At 38.7% G+C, this 18,752-nt stretch overlaps 1 protein-coding gene across 4 annotated transcripts in view; it reads left to right on the top strand.

The window, feature by feature from the left end:
- The window catches only part of HERPUD2 (HERPUD family member 2), a 30,135-nt gene extending 17,816 nt beyond the window's left edge, over positions 1-12,319 (top strand). For all 4 annotated transcript variants that reach the window (XM_038390212.2, XM_043508748.1, XM_038390213.2 and 1 more), the window contains 4 exons: positions 7,675-7,797; positions 9,055-9,378; positions 10,815-10,932; positions 11,392-12,319. In XM_038390212.2, the coding sequence (XP_038246140.1) occupies positions 7,675-7,797; positions 9,055-9,378; positions 10,815-10,932; positions 11,392-11,553 (727 nt within the window). In that variant the 3' untranslated portion in view covers positions 11,554-12,319. The remainder of the gene's footprint in view (positions 1-7,674; positions 7,798-9,054; positions 9,379-10,814; positions 10,933-11,391) is intronic.
- The last annotated feature ends 6,433 nt before the right edge of the window (positions 12,320-18,752 follow it).

Below are 18,752 nucleotides of genomic sequence, written 5' to 3' on the forward strand. Positions count from 1 at the left end.
TTATCTAAGAGTAAGTCCCTGGGTAAGCATTATCAATGCTGCCTTCCATACTATTTCCTTTTCTGTCCTACCCTCATACACTTTGCCTCTTCTGCTGATGCTCTCTTACTTTTGGGTGGTATGACTGATATCCCCATTTATGGTTGAAACACAAGCAAATGAATCCACTAAGTATCAGCTGATGTTTTTTCTTCTTTGTTTTTTAATCAACAAGATTACCTAACATTAAATTCATACAAGAACAATGTTGACTCAATTTTTTAATGGCATACACACATCCAGAAAAGCAATTTGACACCTCGCTCCTGGTCCACACTGGATTGAACTGTAGAAGTAATTCACGGATATCCTGGATAACAGATAGATATAAGAGGCTGTCTTGTATTGGTGTGCAACATAACCTAACAGACTATTTGCAGGTTCTGCTAGGAAGAAAAAGATCTGCTTTGTTATATGGTAGGAAAATTTATGTATTATGTTGCACTGTGAACATTTATTCCTTGGGTAAATAGTGAAACACTTGCCTTTGAGGAAACTGGGTGAGGTTAGCTTGACTCTCAGGGAAACTGCTCAATGTAGAGCAGTAAGCTCATTCTCAAGGTAACTTGTGGTATGTTCATCATACATAGGGGATTTTCTTATAAATCTTTTTTTGGGTGGGGGAGGTGTCTGAGGGAAGGTTGGATAAATTCAGCTTTTCACGTGAACTTGCCATACAGGGCATAAACATTTCACCACCTTGCAATCTAAATAAATGATGATGAACTGGACCATTTGTCCTTCTCACCTGCAGACTGACACCAAAGTCCAGGTGACTTGGAATGCTTATACTTAGAGGCATGGCTAAGGGGTCAGTCAAAGAGAACTGTAAAAAGTTATTTGATGTTTTCTCTAAAGAATAATTTAATGGAACATTGTCAAGTTGATCCATATTTTTTAAAAAATCTTTAGCTGTGCGTTACTGGACACCAGGCTCACTAATTGCTGAGGGATTATTCCATGCCAGTACCAATCCTATCTGCTGTTTTTGTGCAGACAGAAGCCCTCTTCATGACCCTCTTAATGTCTTGGGCTACTTTGCAGCATTAGCCCCTCTGTTTTTTTTTTTTTTATTAGAGAGAGCAGAGTCTAAGATTGTACATTGATTACTGTTCTGAGTGACAGGGAGGATGATGTCCACAGTGACTGAGGGCGGAGGGACTGAGGAAGGTGAGAGAGCTTAAAAGCTCTGTTCCATCCCTTTTGTGGATGCCAAGCATCAGCTTATATTCATGTCAGGAAGACAGGCAGAGATGTTAGTTTGGACAGAAGGAGAAGGAAGAGGGAGATCTGAATCACCAGCATAGATAACTATGTACATGTAACAGTAGCATGTTATCAAAGACCGGTTACGATTAGGCTAGGCCCTCTCACCTATAATCCCTTATTTCTGGGGCTATGTAGTCACAAAATAAATTGACAATAAAATAGTTGTATTGCTCTTTAATAATTCAAAACAACTGGTTTAGGTAAAGGGAGCAATATACCTTTTGTAATAAGTGTACAGGGTACTCTTATTTTTAAAGGACTGTGTTGGAAATCTTAAGATTTCTTACCAGTTGCTTACCTAAAATGAGACTGTTTGATTTCTTGAATAGGCAATATTTTGCTCCACTGCAAAATCCTCTTCCAAACTATGCAGACACAAACTACCTGGACAACACAATGATCATCTTTCAGACACACACAGACAGGCCAAGGAAATCCAACTTAGAAATAAAATGCATTCTGATGCTTATCATAGTTGGACACGAGCAGCCTCTTACAAAACTTTCTAAGAAGTCCAAATTCTTCTCACAGAAAAGAATCTTTCTAGATTCATTCATCTGAGGCACACCCTCTGTTTGAAGCCATTCTCAATCTGAACTCCATCATTTAGGCTATGTCCGCACCGTGCTGCAGTTTGGACTACAGGGATGTGAATTGCAGTGTCCCCCCCACCCAAGTGCTGTGCTGTAACTGCTCATGTGAATGGTGTTGACATAAATATGGGGCAATTACAGTGGGTGTGTGCTGCAGTTTGCACTCCTGCAGTCTGAAGTGTAGGGCTATGTAGACAAACCCCCAGATAATGTGTGTAAGTTTAGGTAGGGGTGTGGCTTTTTCAAAGCAACTTTTGAGGTTAGGTCAGGAATGTGTAAATAGTCACATCTTGCATCCTCTCGCTTTGCAACTTGCTTTCCTGGTTTGTAGGGATTTTATATGAAGGGAGAAAACTCCCATCTTGTACAAAAAATTTTTTCCCCAAAAAGCAAAATATAGAATATATACAAAAGGACCAGAGGAAATTATTTGAAATTTTGTCATTTTGATATCTAAGCACGTTAGAAGATTAGAGGTGACAGTGACAACATTGGGGAGGTGATTTTGCTTCCTGTTTGGTTAGGAGACAGTTTGGCTGAATAATGTAAGAGACGAAATGGTGTGTGGGGGAGGTCGGGGAACCCCATAAACCTGAGCCAAAGGATATTGTATAGATGTGCACCCCGGTGTAGAAAAAGATTGGCAAACTCCTTGCTAGTGTGATGTCTTTAACTGGCCTTCATGATGCTTGGACTTTGCAAAGTGTAAAAATGACCTGGTGCATTGCTGTCTTAGTCTGAAACAGCTCTGCAAGTTGTGAACTGAACCAATTTACTGCAATGAGGTTTGAGCTCTGAAGACAGTGACAGCAGCAGGAATCACATGGCCAAATAACTTTAGGCACACATTTGCATGTGCAAATGATTAAATAAACAGAAGGCAGATAAATTACCATTTTACTTCAATTGATAATACTGAATATAGCAGTTAGTTAACTAAAAATTGAGTTGCTATATAAGGATCATATACTGTTTGTGCTAACCTTCCATTGTCACTTTGAAATTAACCTGTTGAGGCTGATATATTGCCCTAACCAATGGACAATAAATAATTCAGCAGTCTCCACAAAACAAGTTTTAACAGCTCTGCTGTAGAACCCCCTTATATCCAGGACAACCATTGTTGCTCATCAATTGCTTCAAACAAAATGAAATATTGGGAAGATAGTGGGTATTTGCAAAACATAATTAACCTTCCAAAACCACTCTTAACCAGCTACCATGTTCTGAATAAAAGAGTTACACGGGGCTTGAAAAATATTTGATTATGTATCCTAAGAATAAACCTATTAGCCAGAGGGAAAACTACCTGTGCCATTTCCCCACCAAAGATATTCCTATTGCCACATATTCATTCCCGCACCAGTAAATCAACAATGCCACTCCACTACACACTATTCACTAATCTTCTTCTCCCCTGCAAGAAATATACCTTTTCCAAAACCTAATTTCCAGACATAGTTCATTTAGTACATTTTGGGTTTTTCCTTTACACCCAAAATTTAAACCTGGGTCCCTCCAAATTAATGAATTCTGGGCTCTCTTCCCATCCTCAACCACTTAAGAAGTATTGGGCTTCTTGTCTCTTTGGAGGGATGTTCTGAGGCTGCAGTCACTCTTGGACATGCTGGTGCTCCTTGGCCTCATACAACTCTACAACTTCTGTGGCTGCCTCTGTTCTGCTTGCTTTTCCTCTGCTGTGGGAATAGCAGCAGAGGCAGTTCCAGCTTGTTCTGCTCTGCTTTCATGCTCTTCCACTGTTTCCAAACTCCTGGACTACTCTGCTTCCTGCCTCTTCTCCTTTCCATTCTGAGGGAAAAGTAGAAGCTGCTCATGCTCCCTCTTTCCCTCTCCTTTCCAGAGAGAGTGCACTAATTCTTTACTTGGGAGGGACTGTCACTTTTTTGGTTAAATATTATTTTTCCATTCTGCCGTGCAGTATATTTGAGTTCTAAGCATTGTCCATGTATTTTCCCCAAATGCCCCTGTTGATAGCTTTAAAATGTGTTGGCTGTGTACTTCATTTTTGTACTAGCATCTGCTGAGTTTTCCAAGTATATTAAATATAGCTTGACAAGTTAGCACCGCAGAGTGCTTCTCTGAAGCCAAGATTTTTGTGATAAGAAATGAGAAACTCCGTGGGCCTCTGAGTTTGACATTATTCGGTATGAAAGTGCATCTTGCCTCTCAGAAAATGTAGTCTCCAGTAATCAATAATAAAGCATGCAAATTGTTTTGGTGCGAGAGAAGCAGAAATAGCTTAGGACACTGTATTATTAAAGTCTCCAGTAGTCTTGGCTTAACTGTGACCATCTTTTTTTTTTTTTTTTTCTGTTCCTTCCTCTCCCTTCAGAGATTTTTTTTTTTTTTCTTTTTAAGACTGTCACAAATTTTCAAATGTGGTATGAAGTGGAGTCTCAAATTCCAAACACCAATTCCAAGCAGCACCACTGTGGGGGAGGAAAAAAAGATTACTTTTTTTTTACAACTGTAAACAAACTTGGTGTGTTGGAATGTGCTCCAGATCACAAAAATGAAGAACTTGCTAGAGTAAATTCAGAGCTTATTACTGGAGAGTGGAGCACAACTAAAAGAAAACTAAACTAAACCAAATATTTAAAAAAAAAAAAAACTTGATAAACTCCTACAATTTGTCTCTGCATAATACCAAGGAAGCACTGATATCCAGGGGTTCAACTGAGGAGCTATACATGAGCTATACATAGAAAACGATGGGGTCTAAATTAGCTGTTACCTCTCAGAGATCTTGGAGTCGTGGATAATTCTCTGAAAACATCCACTCAATGTGCAGTGGCAGCCAAAAAAGCGAACAGAATGCTGGGAATAATTAGGACAGGGATAGATAATAGGACAGAAAATATCATGTTGCCTCTATATAAATCCATGGTACACCCACATCTTGAATACTGTGTGCAGATGTGGTTGCTTCATCTCAAAAAAGATCTGTTTATTGGAATTGTAAAAGGTTCAGAAAAGGGCAACAAAAATGATTAGGGGTATGGAACAGCTTTGATATGAGGAGAGATTAATAAGAGATTTTCAGCTTGGAAAAGAGACTGTTAAGGGGAGATATGATTGAGGTCTATAAAATCATGACTGGTGTAGAGAAAGTAGATAAGGAAGTGTTTTACTACTACTTATAACACAAGAAATAGGGGTCACCAAATGAAATGAATAGGCAGCAGGTTTAAAACAAATAAAAGAGAGTATTTCTTCACACACAACACACAGTCAACTTGTGGAACTCCTTGCCAAAGGATGTTGTGAAAGCCAAGACCATAACTGGGTTCCAAAAAGAACTTGATAAATTCATGGAGGATAGGTCCATAAATGGCTATTAGCCAGGATGGGCAGGAATGGTGTCCCTCGCCTCTGTTTGCCAGAAGCTGGGGATGGATCACTTGATGATTACCTCTTCTGTTCATTCCCTCTGCGGCACCTGGCACTGGCCACTGTCAGAAGATGGGATACTGGGCTGGATGGACCTTTGGTCTCTGTTACTGTAGGGCCGTTCTTATGAAGAAGCGGGGAGTAATGACACTCTCCCAAGTTTACTTCCTATGCCAAACTCATCTCACATGGGATTTCAAAAGGAGATGCCACTCTGTATATTTTCATAATATGATCATCTCTCTTTCTTGAGTGCTTTGGGCAGTGAACAAAGATGAAAAATTTCTTCAAAAATATTGATGGCTTATGCTCCTTTCAGAAATACGGTTTTCATTTGTTTGTATTCTCAGTGGACACAATCTTAAAAATGTGGAATTTATCTTTGCGCTCATAAAGGTAAACATTTACTTTACCCTTACATGACAGCTTATTTGTCAGGACACAAGATGACATCCTTAGAATGACTGATTTGCTAAGCTATTGTCACAGGCCCAACTTGACCCTGCTGATGTCACAGAGCCTGCCAGTTCAATTTCTGGAATTTGTAAAGAAACACACAAGCTATTTTCAGTTTTGTGCAAATGTTCCCTATAATTCGGTTAATGAGAGGATTTGTATATATTTCTGATCTCTCTACAGTATTTGCTTTTTGTTGTTCACTCTGGGTAAATTAGATAATAGTATAAAGAACTTGATACAATTCTACCGGATGGGCTATGTAGTAGGGTGAGGGAATTGCATGGTGACTTGCGCTCAGATTAGCAGCTGATCAGTTCACCTGGATACTCTCCCTCTCATATTAGGGAAGAAAAACGTTTTAGCATCTTCCACTCCTCCTTCCTCTCATTTGGCTTTCTTTGCCTATCTGAATACCTGGGTGGGCTAGTGAGATCTCTTGGTAACGCTTTTCCAACCAGTGATCTACCCAGGACAGAATTGTAGCCTGCCGTATATTTGCAGCATTTTCTACTGTTGCTAATTGCAATATGAATAAACTTTTTAAAACTATTGCTTTATGTTGTAATACTGTCCTGAAAATCCATTGAAAGATGCTATAAGAAACTCCAGAGGTTTTTTTAGGAAGAATTTGGAATCTAGGACTTTCCATTTAGGAGTTTCTTTATTTTTTGCATGTGAATTTAATGCATGGGAAAGGTTCCCTAGGGCAGTGGTCTCCAAACTTTTTAAATCACGCACCCCCAGGGTCAGCTCTAGGGAAGCGCAAAAAAAAAAGAGCTGCCGCCGGCGTGCCACCTGAGACGGAGCGGGGAGAGCCGAGCTGCCGCCGGCGTGCTGCCAAAGAATCAAAGGTCCAGGAGTGCTGCTGCCGCCGTGTCAGCGGCGCTCCTCCTGCTGCACACCCCCAGGGATGGTCTTGTGCACACCCTGCTTTGGAGACCACTGTCCTAGGGAACAAAGTTATTTTATCCACAAAAGAGACTGCATGAGCAGTATTAGAGTAAGATTACCCACCATGCTCTTCCAGTGTCTTGCAACCAGGATGCAATGGGGCCACTTCTGTAGGTGAGAGGGTAGCTTGTTTTCTATGTCCAGTCAATCCTTGCTGATTCTGTGGTTGTGAATGGTGATATTTCTATCATTGCTTCCAAAAGAGAAAGCTATAATAGAGTTCAAGTACATTTTAATCAATTCCCTGCCATTGCAGGGGCCTTGGATATTCGTGCATCTTAGTCCCTTTTGTTTTCTGCCTGTGGCACGTAACAGTCTCACTGTAATACTTCGGTCTAATTTCAGTTGTTGGGTTTAATGTGCATGTAGTGTTGGTGGACTGTCATATGCAGGAGCTCAGAATATATGATCTCCTAGTCCTTTCTGGCTTTAAAGGCTGATAGTTCCTTGTAGTAGCAGGTTCTGAACGTGGGTTCTGATGCAGATAATACCTCCCTATAATATATATACACAATGTTTGATCAGCAGTTCTGATTTAAGAAGTTTGTTTTCTAATAATGAAATAACTAACAATGATTATTTGGCCACAAACCCATTAGTCAATGTAGTTAATGATAGAGTTTCTAGATGCAACAGATATTTTTTAGAATGGAAATAATGTTGGTACATTCAAATGAGGATTGATCACATAATTGTGGGGACCTTTTATCTCTGACAAAGAGCTCTTCATTTTGCACAATAATACCCTTTGTATGATCGATCAGGTATTTATCCAAAGGATGTCTTCGCAATTTTATTGATATTGAATTGTCTCATGGAGCAAATGAAGAAAAAAATACTCGGTGTAATCTATATTTTAGAATAATAAATATATTTGTAATTATTAATAGCTAAAGTCTGAATGGTGGCTTTTTTTGTTTTGTTTTTTTTTTTGCTTTTTAATTCACTGTAGCAACATAGGCAACCAGTTTCCAGGTCAAGGTGTTTCTACTGGATTTCCAATGTACCCTGCATTCAGCCCATTACAGATGATATGGTGGCAACAAATGTACGCACGCCAGTACTACATGCAATAGTAAGTTACTTCATGTATTGTCTTAGTGCACCTACCACAATGACAACCTGCCATAAAAAAACTAGATAGCTGCTGTTTGTGTGACTGAAATTTCTGTGCCTTGCCTCTTCTTTTTTTAATCTGGTTTTACTGTTTTACGCTTAACTTAATTTGGCTATTAAATTAAAAATGATTTAGCCTGCTTCTAAAAATGTATTCCTTTTAAAGTTTTATCATTGAGAGTGGAATTCTTCTGTTTGTTTAAAAGTATCTTTATTAACATTCACCTTTGGAATTTTTGTGATACAAACATTAGACTCATTGGGCTCTTGTACTGCCCCGGCAACACTTCTGTGAGATGGGGTTAGCTATTAAAAGGCTCAAATCACAATTAATAAAATTTTTTTATCTTCAAGTAGAGGTTAGCAAGACCCAGAAAAAATCTCTCATGCCAAGTAAAATGGATTCTATTGGTTTTTAAGCCAAAAAGCAAAAGAAGTAGCCCTGTTGAATGTCAGTACATCATGCTGAATGAGAATTTGGGTCCCAGAAGTAGATCTCCTCTCTCCCACCTTACTCAGTTGGCGGTGGGGCTTGGAACATTATGGTGACAGCACACAACTGCTGACTCAGGGGTAATGCCGCATGTCACTCTAATAATCTCTGCTACTGAATGCATGGAGTGGGCACAGTCTTTGTCCAGCAGAAGCAGTGTCCTCAGCTGGGAAGAGGGTTATAATAAAGGCCAAATCTCCCCTACTTTCACCTTGTGGTTCCAGATACTGCAGCTTTGATTCTGTGCTAGATCACACAATTATCTGAGACCCTGGTGAAGACTTACTTATTACCTGATAACAAAAAGGTTCTTAAAGATGAAATTTCGTGTTTTCCAAAGTTGATGTTTTACTCAAAAAGTAAAGAGCTTTTACTTAAACTAATGCTGTGCTTCTCTTTCTGGAAGAAGAGGGAAAATGTAGTTGAATTAATTTTGGGGTTTTTTGCTTGTATGTATCTAAACTTATTGCAGAATAATGTTTATATTTAGTATAAAATGAAGGGAAAAGATGAGTGAAAGCTGTCAGGTCTCTGTACAGAGGTACTATAGAAAGAAGAGGAATTTGGCATATATTTTATATACTGTAGTTAAGATCTCAAGTTTCCTAGGTGCTTCAGCTGGCATTTTTCTCTATACAAAAGAGCTGGGAGGAAGCTTGGGTTTAAATATTATTACTTCTGATACAAAGCTGGTTTTTCAGAAAACATATTTTTAAATTTCAGTCAAGCTGCAGTTTCAGCCCAGGTGACATCCAGCACTGAGCCAGTCAGATCGGCCGTCACGCAGCCTGTAAATTCAGAGCATGTTCCTGCAAATGAGCCCCCAGCAGTGCCAAATGTAGCAGCACAGGAGAACAGGCCTGTAAACCAGAATGTTCAAATGAATGCACAAGGAGGTCCAGTGGTGAATGAGGAGGACTTCAATCGAGACTGGTTAGACTGGATGTACACGTTCTCTAGAGCAGCTATTCTCCTCAGCATTGTATACTTTTATTCTTCCTTCAGTCGGTTTATCATGGTGATGGGAGCCATGCTACTGGTTTATTTGTGAGTAAAAAAAATATTCAGTTATGAATAGCTAGCTGTAGTTTAGATTATCAGTGTATCACTATCGTAAGCTAACTTTTAAAGGTGTGAAATTGGATCACTTTACAGAATTCCAATTTAAAGGTGAACTCGAAAGAATTTGTAAAAGAGAAGAATTAACAATAATCATTAACAGGGCACATACAGAAACTTGGCTTTCAAACAGATGTTCAGATGTAGTCTCAAAATATAGAATTCTTGAGTTCTGGATTCCCTTTTTCCCTGTAAGAACTGATGGGCATCACACCTAGAACATGCTGCTTTTTAGGTATTGTGATGTCAATTTATCAACTGTTGCAGGGAAAACAGAGAATTATGCGAACAGAACTTAAGAGGTGAGTGAAGGAAGAAGTGAATTTCATTCAATTGATTTCAAAAGCATGTGGTATGCATTGGCGTAAATTACATATTTTTACTGGTTGGAGATCTTAAAGGTGAACTGTACAGCTGAACTCAGTTTTGAATTAAGCACAGATATAATTACTGAATGCTCCCAGTAACTTGTATGGGCTCAGTGAAGACATTCCAGAATACAACATTCAGGGATTGTAGATATCAGAAAAGAAAAGCTTTACTATACAGATTTTTTTTTTTAATGGAAGCTACTGCCTTTTGCTACCAAATTTCATTAACAATGACATTGAGGTTTAATGAATTTAAAAATACCATCTCAGCCAGGGTGAAGGCATTTAGTGTGGTCTGGATGGGAGTGGAAAGTGCCAGAAATACTTAATGATTACATAGCACATTCATCTTGGGCTACTTTCAAGAGGTAATTTTTAAGGAATTAAACTTGAAAAGATCTGCATTTAAGATTTTTGAATTCTCATCTTAAGATATGGTTGATTCTGCTATGTCATTATGCTACCAGTTGTTGGTTAAATTTTCAATAGGCTTTTCCCCCACAAGGATAGCCTTAATTATAATGACTTAAAACTGCTTGTCAGAAACATCATTAAAACTGAGTAGCTCAGGAACAAAATATTCACTTGCACATTACCATGATCATTGACATCAATAAAATATCAAGGTTTTTGTTGTTGTTGTTGTGTTTATTTTGGACAGGCAGGTAGGAAAAAAAACTTACAGTGAGCAGAATTTTTCAGTGCTTACTTAAAGTAACATAGGTATTAGCTGTTCTAAGAAGCATTTTATTCTATATTTGGGTTAATGGGGATCGGTTCAGTTAGTTTTGTTACTTAGAAATAATGTTCAGACTCCAGTGTTCCCCCAACAGTCTAATCAAGATGAAGAATTGATTATCTGTTCTTCATCTGCAAGTAAGTTTAATGAGACTTGGGCATGTAGATAGCAGTTATTTTCCCATTGTAGAAATTTCATAAGCAGCTTTACAATTTAGAGAGACAAGGCTTTTAATTGTTCATTTTATTAAATAGACACCAAGCTGGATGGTTCCCCTTTAGGCAAGAGGGAGGCCAGCAACAGGCAGCCAATAACAATGCAGAAGTGAACCGTGATGGACAAAATGTAAATAACCCTGACCTTGAGGAGATGGTAAGTGAATGTCAACTTGGATGTTTCATGTTTTCCTGTATTCGCTCACCTTCAGATAATCTGTATTTGTAACTGAATAGTAGTACAAAATTCAGCTTGAATCAGAAGGGAATGAGGATGGAAATGCACTTCCCTTTTTATTTTTTTTTTACAAAAAAGTAACCTTAATACGTGGGATGGGCAGAAAGGAAATGAGTTTTTTGTTTTTAAATGTTTAATGATTAAAGCCTTATTATGAAAAACCAGATCAATACTGCCCTCATCTTCGTCTATAGTATTTAATAGAGAATTGCTAGTTACTTACTCCACTGTTGAATGGGTTTTATGTTTATGCTAGTAGATCCTTCACAGGGAGTTGCCCTGTTAATAAGGTTACTCTATGTAGGAAAATATTTTCATTAATATATTCTGCCTCTTTATTAAAGCAATTAAACCATTTAGACCATTCTGTTTTAAAAGGAGCGTCTTATGGATGATGGGATTGATGAAGAGAGTGGAGAAGATGCAGGTGAAGATGGCAATACAGAGCAGCATCCTGGATTCATGGCTTCAGCTTGGTCCTTCATCACCACCTTCTTCACATCGCTTATCCCTGAAGGACCTCCACAGGTTGGCAATTAGGCTCAAGAGGAACTGTGCCAGGCAGCATAAGCAGCTGTACATAGAAGAGGGAGCTGAATCTAGGGGGTATTTTAAATACAGTGCAATTTCAAAAGATTTATAATAACTTTTTGATCATGGTGTACAAAAATGTGTATTTTTTTCCCTTTTGGCTTTTTCATGCATATGAATATTTTAAGCACAAGTGGACTACTAATTTTTTTTAAGTTCTTCTTTTTCTAAAGAAGATTAAATGTAAAGATATTGGTCTTCCATGTTTTATCTTAATTTTAGTTGTACATTACACTGAGACAAGAAGTTTGTAGGTTGTGTGCACGATTATTCCTTTGAAGAGCTGTTAAAGTATAAATGTCAACAATGAAAACCTTTTTAAAAATGAGATTTATCCTCCTGGTAACTTTAACTTAACTGTGAGTCTTCCTAATAGTCTTAATCACTATATAAATCCTCATCTGAGTTTTGTGTTTATGGCATCCCCAAAAGAATTTTATTCAGACAAAGCATTACCTGCTAATGGTATGTTTTTTTTCTTGTGCCATAAAGTACTAAATCTCTCATGTAAGAAGCTAGGAAGTTTAAATATCTTGAGGCTATATAGCCAGTTTCAATACATTTTGGGGTGATTTTCTTTTTTAGACAGCTCTTCAAAGAAAATTAACAGTGATAAAGTACATCATCAATGTTTGATACATACAGTACTTCAAAAAAAAATGTACTGGAAAACGTATGTAATTAGTTTTTTTTAATAAAAACCAAGTTACAGTAATCCTGATGGATGCTTATTCCTATAAATACAACCTTTTATCTTAAGTGCAAAAACCCTACATGTACACATCATTAAGGATGAGAACACATGAATCACAAAATTGAAATTATATGGTTACAACAGCCATATTGCACATAGTGAATAAAGGTATCTATTTATAATGGCAGAGGTAATGTGGTAGATAATTTATCAATTTTATGATTTCTGTACTTTTAAACTATTTCAATATAGCAGAAACAAAATGTTTTGCATTCTTTTTGGGATAAAACTAAAGGTGGTAGGTAGCCTTTAAATGAGAGAAATAATGTATTACACATCCGTGGCACAATCCCTTAATGTATGCACTAAAATCAGGAAGTAACTCTTTCCTTACCCAATTAATAGTTAAACTACACAGTTACATTTAACACTTAATTTTTGGATTCCCACAACTCTTTTATATGTTTTGTGCTTGATTACTTCAGAAATTGCTGGACAGATGATGCTCACTTAATAATAAAATAAGGAATTCATATCTTGGCTCTGCCCAAACGACAGTTAGGAGAATTTATGAACAAGTGAAAAACAAGGCTTTAAAATGGCCAGCACTTATCAGAATTAACTGTTGAAAGCTCTTCAGTAAGGAAGTATTTAAGCCTTAAAATAACTATATTTATTTGGATTTATACAATACATAAAGTGCCTGTCTAAGGTTCAAGACCCTTCTGACATGTTAAAACCAGCCTAATTGATACAAACAAGAGTAAAAAGGAGCTGCCCTTAAACTAGAAAATAGCCAGCCATGAAAAACAGCCATGAATATCAGCCCACAGTACATAAATACCCATATTTTCTTAATGCTGTAGCATTTGTAATGCCCTCTTAAAGGCTTCAAAATGCTTCTTTTACTGCCTGTTATAGAAATAATAAGTTGATTTTTAAGTAGGCTGTTTTGTTCCCTTGTTTTCAATGGGACAGAAGTCATAATTCCCTTTCATTTACGTCCTTGTTATGCAGTAGCACAGAGGTGTCCAAACTCTCTACCCAAGTGATGGCTGCCTTGGCAAGTTGACAGGTACCTGAATCTCACCTAATGGATGTAAAATTAATGTTTGCAAGCACACTGATCTTGAATACAATGATAGGACTCTCACTGGCAACCCTAGACATTGTAGGACTAATTTGTGATAGCCTACAGCACTACATTACAGAGGCATCCAAATCTCCAGCTTGTACCCTCCTTACCTGTTGCCCCTGCAGTTAGTCTTCCCTGCTGTCTTACAAGCTCTATGTCTAACATCTGCAGTGCTTACAACATGGTGGCATCCCAACAGTAGTAGCTGCTCCCTGCTTGGAGACCTCCTTTTTCTTGCTGCAGCAAGCAAGTGCTGGCAGCTCCCTGCTGATGATAGAAGGGATTTAGAGGACCGCTCCCACAGTGATTCTGGCCCTGTGCTAGTAATAGTGGCAGCCAGTACAGAAGAGTCCCTGTTTGATTGCAGCTGGACAAGCTAAGACGAGTTTTGAATGTGGGGAAGGTAAGAACACTGGAGACTGGCAAATGAAGTAGGAGAATCTGATGATGAGTGAGGTGGATCATGGAAAGGAGCAACTTTTAGGGTTGCATCCAGTTCCGTATGTTTGGAGGAGTGGGATGGCCAGTCCTGAAGAAACCATGCTCCTAGGAACATATCTATCAGAACACTGATCCTTGAAACTTCTGCCCTTACTGGGTTTTGTGGGGAAAAGGAGGGGAGGAAGAAAAACTAACTTGGAGGGTGACAGGAGAAGAGAGAGGGAAATGGATACGAGAGGGAGATGAAAGCCACAGGGGTACTGGAAAGAGGAGGAGGAGAGTTGGGAAAAGTGTGGAGAGCTAGAGGGGAGTGGACAAAGAAGGTAAAAGATGGGGAGCTGAGGGTGAGGTAAAGGGGAGGAAAATAAAGGGGATAGAGACAAGAAGGAGAATGGGCAAGTGATTGAGGAGATACGCACAACAGAAAATTTTCAAGACCAGTTGAGAGGAGAGAGCCATTGGCGATGACTATAGACAATGAAGGATTGATTACTCGGTGTTGGTGGGTTGCAAGACATATTTGATAAAGGAGGAAGAGGAGGGGAAAGAATAAACAGAAAATGGAATATAAATAAATAGTGGGGAATGGCAGAATAGAGAAATGGAAATAATAGAAAAATAAACTGAAGACTAATAAACTACTTATTCACATTTCTTATAGTCTATTGTTTTAGGAGCTGGTCTCAAAAACACAAAATACACGGCATCACCAAATTTTGCACTACTTTACATCCCAAACAACCCCATTGAAGTCAAAGGATATGTTGTAAGGCAGCACAGAATTTTATCCCAATATCAATGTGCACATAGTGTTTAACACTTACATGCATTACACACCAATGTTTTATATAATAGACAAAATGTCAGTCTTCCCCTTCTTTCCCCCCCCCCCAAATTTTTCAGGTCGGCTGACAGGATATAACACTTAAGGTACATCTACACAGCAAAGAAAAATCTGTGGATGACCCATGCCAGCCACCTCAGGTTCATGGCGCTCAGGCTGCCTGGCTGTTTCATTACTGGGTAGACTTCCAGGCTTGGGCTGGAGCCTGAGCTCTAGGGCCCTCCCACCCTACAACTCCAGCCTTATGAGCTCGAGTTAGCTGCCACGTGGGAGCCGCAGGTTTTTTTGGTCTGTAAACATACCCTTAGAGGACACCGTTACACCTCTTAAAACCAACCCTATTTCATGGTATCGTACTGCTGCTAGAGAAAATAAATTCTGGCTAAAATGTTTAGGTAGTAACACAAGACTATGCCATCTTAAATATCTTTGGACTCTGAGGATATTAGCAAGAACAATCACCACTAGTAATCTGACAGATGCAAGCCACCAGCATCACTGAACCCCATTGCTCCATGCAGTGCTCGCTCCTCCCCTTGAAGACCAATGTGTGCAGTCTAAATAAATACTTTGTGTTCACTTTCCCAGGGTATAATCTGTGGAAACACTTCAGTTGGGCATTTTAGTTCATTCAGCAATAACTAAATTATGTTATCAATTGACTTAAAAGAAGGCCAGTGCACAGGAACATGGAGATCTTGCTCTTCCTCCTCCATTTTAAATATCTGCATGAACAAAATATACAGTGTATCCCTTTTCATGTTCACCTGGATAGCATGAACAGTAATAGTCAATAGTAATAGTCAATGTTGGTGTAGGGCCAAGAACTGATCTTTGTGGGAACCTATTAGAAACACATGCTTGATGCTGATTCCCCATTTACAGTTACATTTTGAGATTTTTTTAAGACCTTATTCACTATTAGCTTTCTCAAACACACTTCTAACTTTATAAAAAAAAAAAAGTATCAGGTTAATTTGACAGGATCTATCTTCCATATACCATGTTGATTGTCATTCATTATATTGTAATTCTTTATTAATTGAGTCTCATATCAGCCGATCCATTAACTTGCCTGGGATTAATGTCAGGCTGACAGGCCTATAATTACCTTTTATCCTTTTAAAATATTGACACATGAGCTTTCTTCTACTCTTCTGGAACTTGCCCAGTGTTTCAAGACTTGCTGAAAACAACTGTAGAGGTCTAGCGAGCTCCTCAGCCATCACCGCTTCAATAGGGAAACTGCTTTTTGTATGCAAAGTTTCTAAGAACTGCAGTTGTCATAGAAATCACTCTTTATTTTCCTGTTGAAGAAATGGTATCTGCCCCTGCTTTCCTAGAAAGCTAGAATTTTAAAGTGTTCTGGCATGAACCATGCCTGATCAGCAAGGAAGAAGCTGCTGCAGTCCACCACAGCAGAGTGAGAAATCAGTTCTAAAATTCTGTGACCTGAGGGGGCATGTGGGACGCAAGTTCTGTCACTTACACTAGCATCATTCAAAGCCCCTAGCTATTTCAGGGACACTACTAGCCTTGATCACATGTCATTGGTACATGCTTTATTCCAGTACATTGCAGCACACCTCCAATACAATATGCAATAAAATGTCTCCAATTGTGATCTCTATGCCAAAAAGTTCTGTTGCACAGCAGTATTCTGTATTAGCAGCCAGCCTCGAGATGCTGTTATTTCTCTTGTCCAACCGTTGTCAGCTGAGTGGTTTTCAGTTTTAAGGCAGTTTACTGCTCATCATTGGATTTGTTCATTTGCAGAATCTCAGCTAGTTACTGCTCCGGAAAGATGCTGGTTGGACCATTCTGGAGGCTGACTTACTTTATTTATCCATCCACAAAACTAATATGTAATAGCAAGGACTCTAGTAGTGTGAGCTTCCCCATACTGATGTCTCATCTTATCGGGCTGAGATGGATTAAGCTTTAAACTTTTTTTTTTTTGGGGGGGGGGGGAACTAGTATGAAGATATGGAGGTCAAACACAGTAGTGTCCAGGAAGAAAACGGCCTAGAAATAAAAAATACAGACAACCTGTTATTTTTGGACTTGTAAAAGAGAAAACACTTAACGGTTGTTCTTCCTTCCTAAAGTATCAACTTACACTTATTTCAAAGCTTTGCACTTTGTTGAAATGTCATTAGTCAACACAGTCAAACATCTCTATTATGTGTAAATGTGCACATTTTAAAAAAGATGTAGTTAGGCAGGGATCAATCAAAATCTGATCCTGGGCTGCTAGTGTACTTTTGCTATTACAAATTGGCATCAGTGTGTTGAATCACGAAGCTGAGACTTACAGAGGTTATTTATGCCAAATTTTGCTTGGATTTTCATCCTACACTGTGGTCACCGCTGGGTGGGAAGTATAGGCACAGTTGATAGCTGCTGTCTTTTTCCCAGATAAGCCAGGTTTGCCCGCAAACTGTTAAAAAGGGTGCTGGAGGAGTAAAAGGGAGGAAGGATGGTAGACCTAGAATTTCACTATGACTAGCTGAAATATAAACTCTCAGACTTTGTTTACACTGGGTTTTTGCCAGTGGTGTAAACTCCTAGAAAAGATTTAATTTATATGAGTGCAGCATGATTTGTACTGGAGCAGTTTAATCTGGTTTCTAATAGTAGTAAGCTTCACTGATACAAATCATGCTTACGTCGCGGGTTTTACCAGACTATCTCAACCAGTGGCCTAAAATATAGTGGAGACAAGTGCATGTATGAAATTCAGCAAACTTCATTCACCAAAAGGATGTAAATATGAATTCCAATAAATATGGAACTGAATGAGGGCAGTAGCATTTCTCATATCTCCCACTAGATGGTACTACAACTGCACCCAAGTCTAGATCGCACAAATTCCACTCTCATATAAGAATGCTTGCTCTTGAGAGAGAGAGAGAGAGAGTGTGTGTCTAAATCACAGCTGGGGAGGATAGTGCTTATTTAAATACCAACAGAATGTGATGAAGGTAGGTGTTGAGGGGTAGGGCTGGATTTTTGTTTTTTGCCAGGCATGCTGAAAAACCAATTTGGGCTCTGTGTGCCTTTAGTAATGTGTCTTTTTTAAATTTTAGTTCTGTTAAACAAAGTCTTGTCCAGGACAGTTCAGGTTTGTGTTATCAAGTTATTTTCATTCTTGGACTGCCTGTAAACTGAAGGCTTGGAACAAATTGAAAAATTCAACAGTTATAAGTCACCAGGTCCAGATGGTATTCACCCAAGAGTTCTGAAGGAACTCCAGTGTGAAATTGCAGAACTTCTGACCTCTGGTATGTAACCTATTGTTTAAATCCGCCTCCGTACCAGATGTCTGGAGGATAGCTAATGTAATGCTGACTTTTTTTTTTAAAGGATCCAGAAGTGATCCTGGCAATTACAAGCCAGTAAACCTAACGTCTGTAGCAGGCAAATTGGTTGAAACTATAGTAAAGAACAAAATTGTCAGACACACAAATGAACATGATATTCAGGAGAAGAGTCAACATGGCTTTTGTAAAGAGAAATCATGGCTTACCAATCTATTAGAATTCTTTGAGGGTGTCAATAAGCATGTGGACCAGAGTGATTTAGTCACCACAGTGTACTTGGACTTTCAGAAAGCCTTTGACAAAGGTCCCTCGCCAAAAAGTCTTAATCAGACCAAGCTGTCATGATCAATGGGAAGGTCCTCTCCTATATCAGTAACTGATTAAGATATGAAGCAGAGGATAGGAATAAGTGGTCAGTTTTCACAATGGAGAGAGGTAAATAGTAGGGGGGTCCCCTGAGTATCTGTACCAGGACCTGTGCTTTCATCATATTCATAAATGATCTGGAAAGGGGGTGAACAGTGAGATGGCAAAATTTGCAAATAAAAAAAAAAAAAAACTACTCAAGATGGTTAAATCCAAAGGTGACTGTGAAGGGTTACAAAGGCATCTCACAAAACTGGGTGACAAAATGGCAGATAAAATTCTGACTTGATAAATGCAAAGTGTATTGCACTTTGGAAAAAATAATCCCAGGTAATAATGGGGTCT

The sequence above is a fragment of the Dermochelys coriacea genome, chromosome 2 (genome assembly GCF_009764565.3).
Source record: "Dermochelys coriacea isolate rDerCor1 chromosome 2, rDerCor1.pri.v4, whole genome shotgun sequence".
Lineage (NCBI taxonomy): Eukaryota > Metazoa > Chordata > Testudines > Dermochelyidae > Dermochelys > Dermochelys coriacea.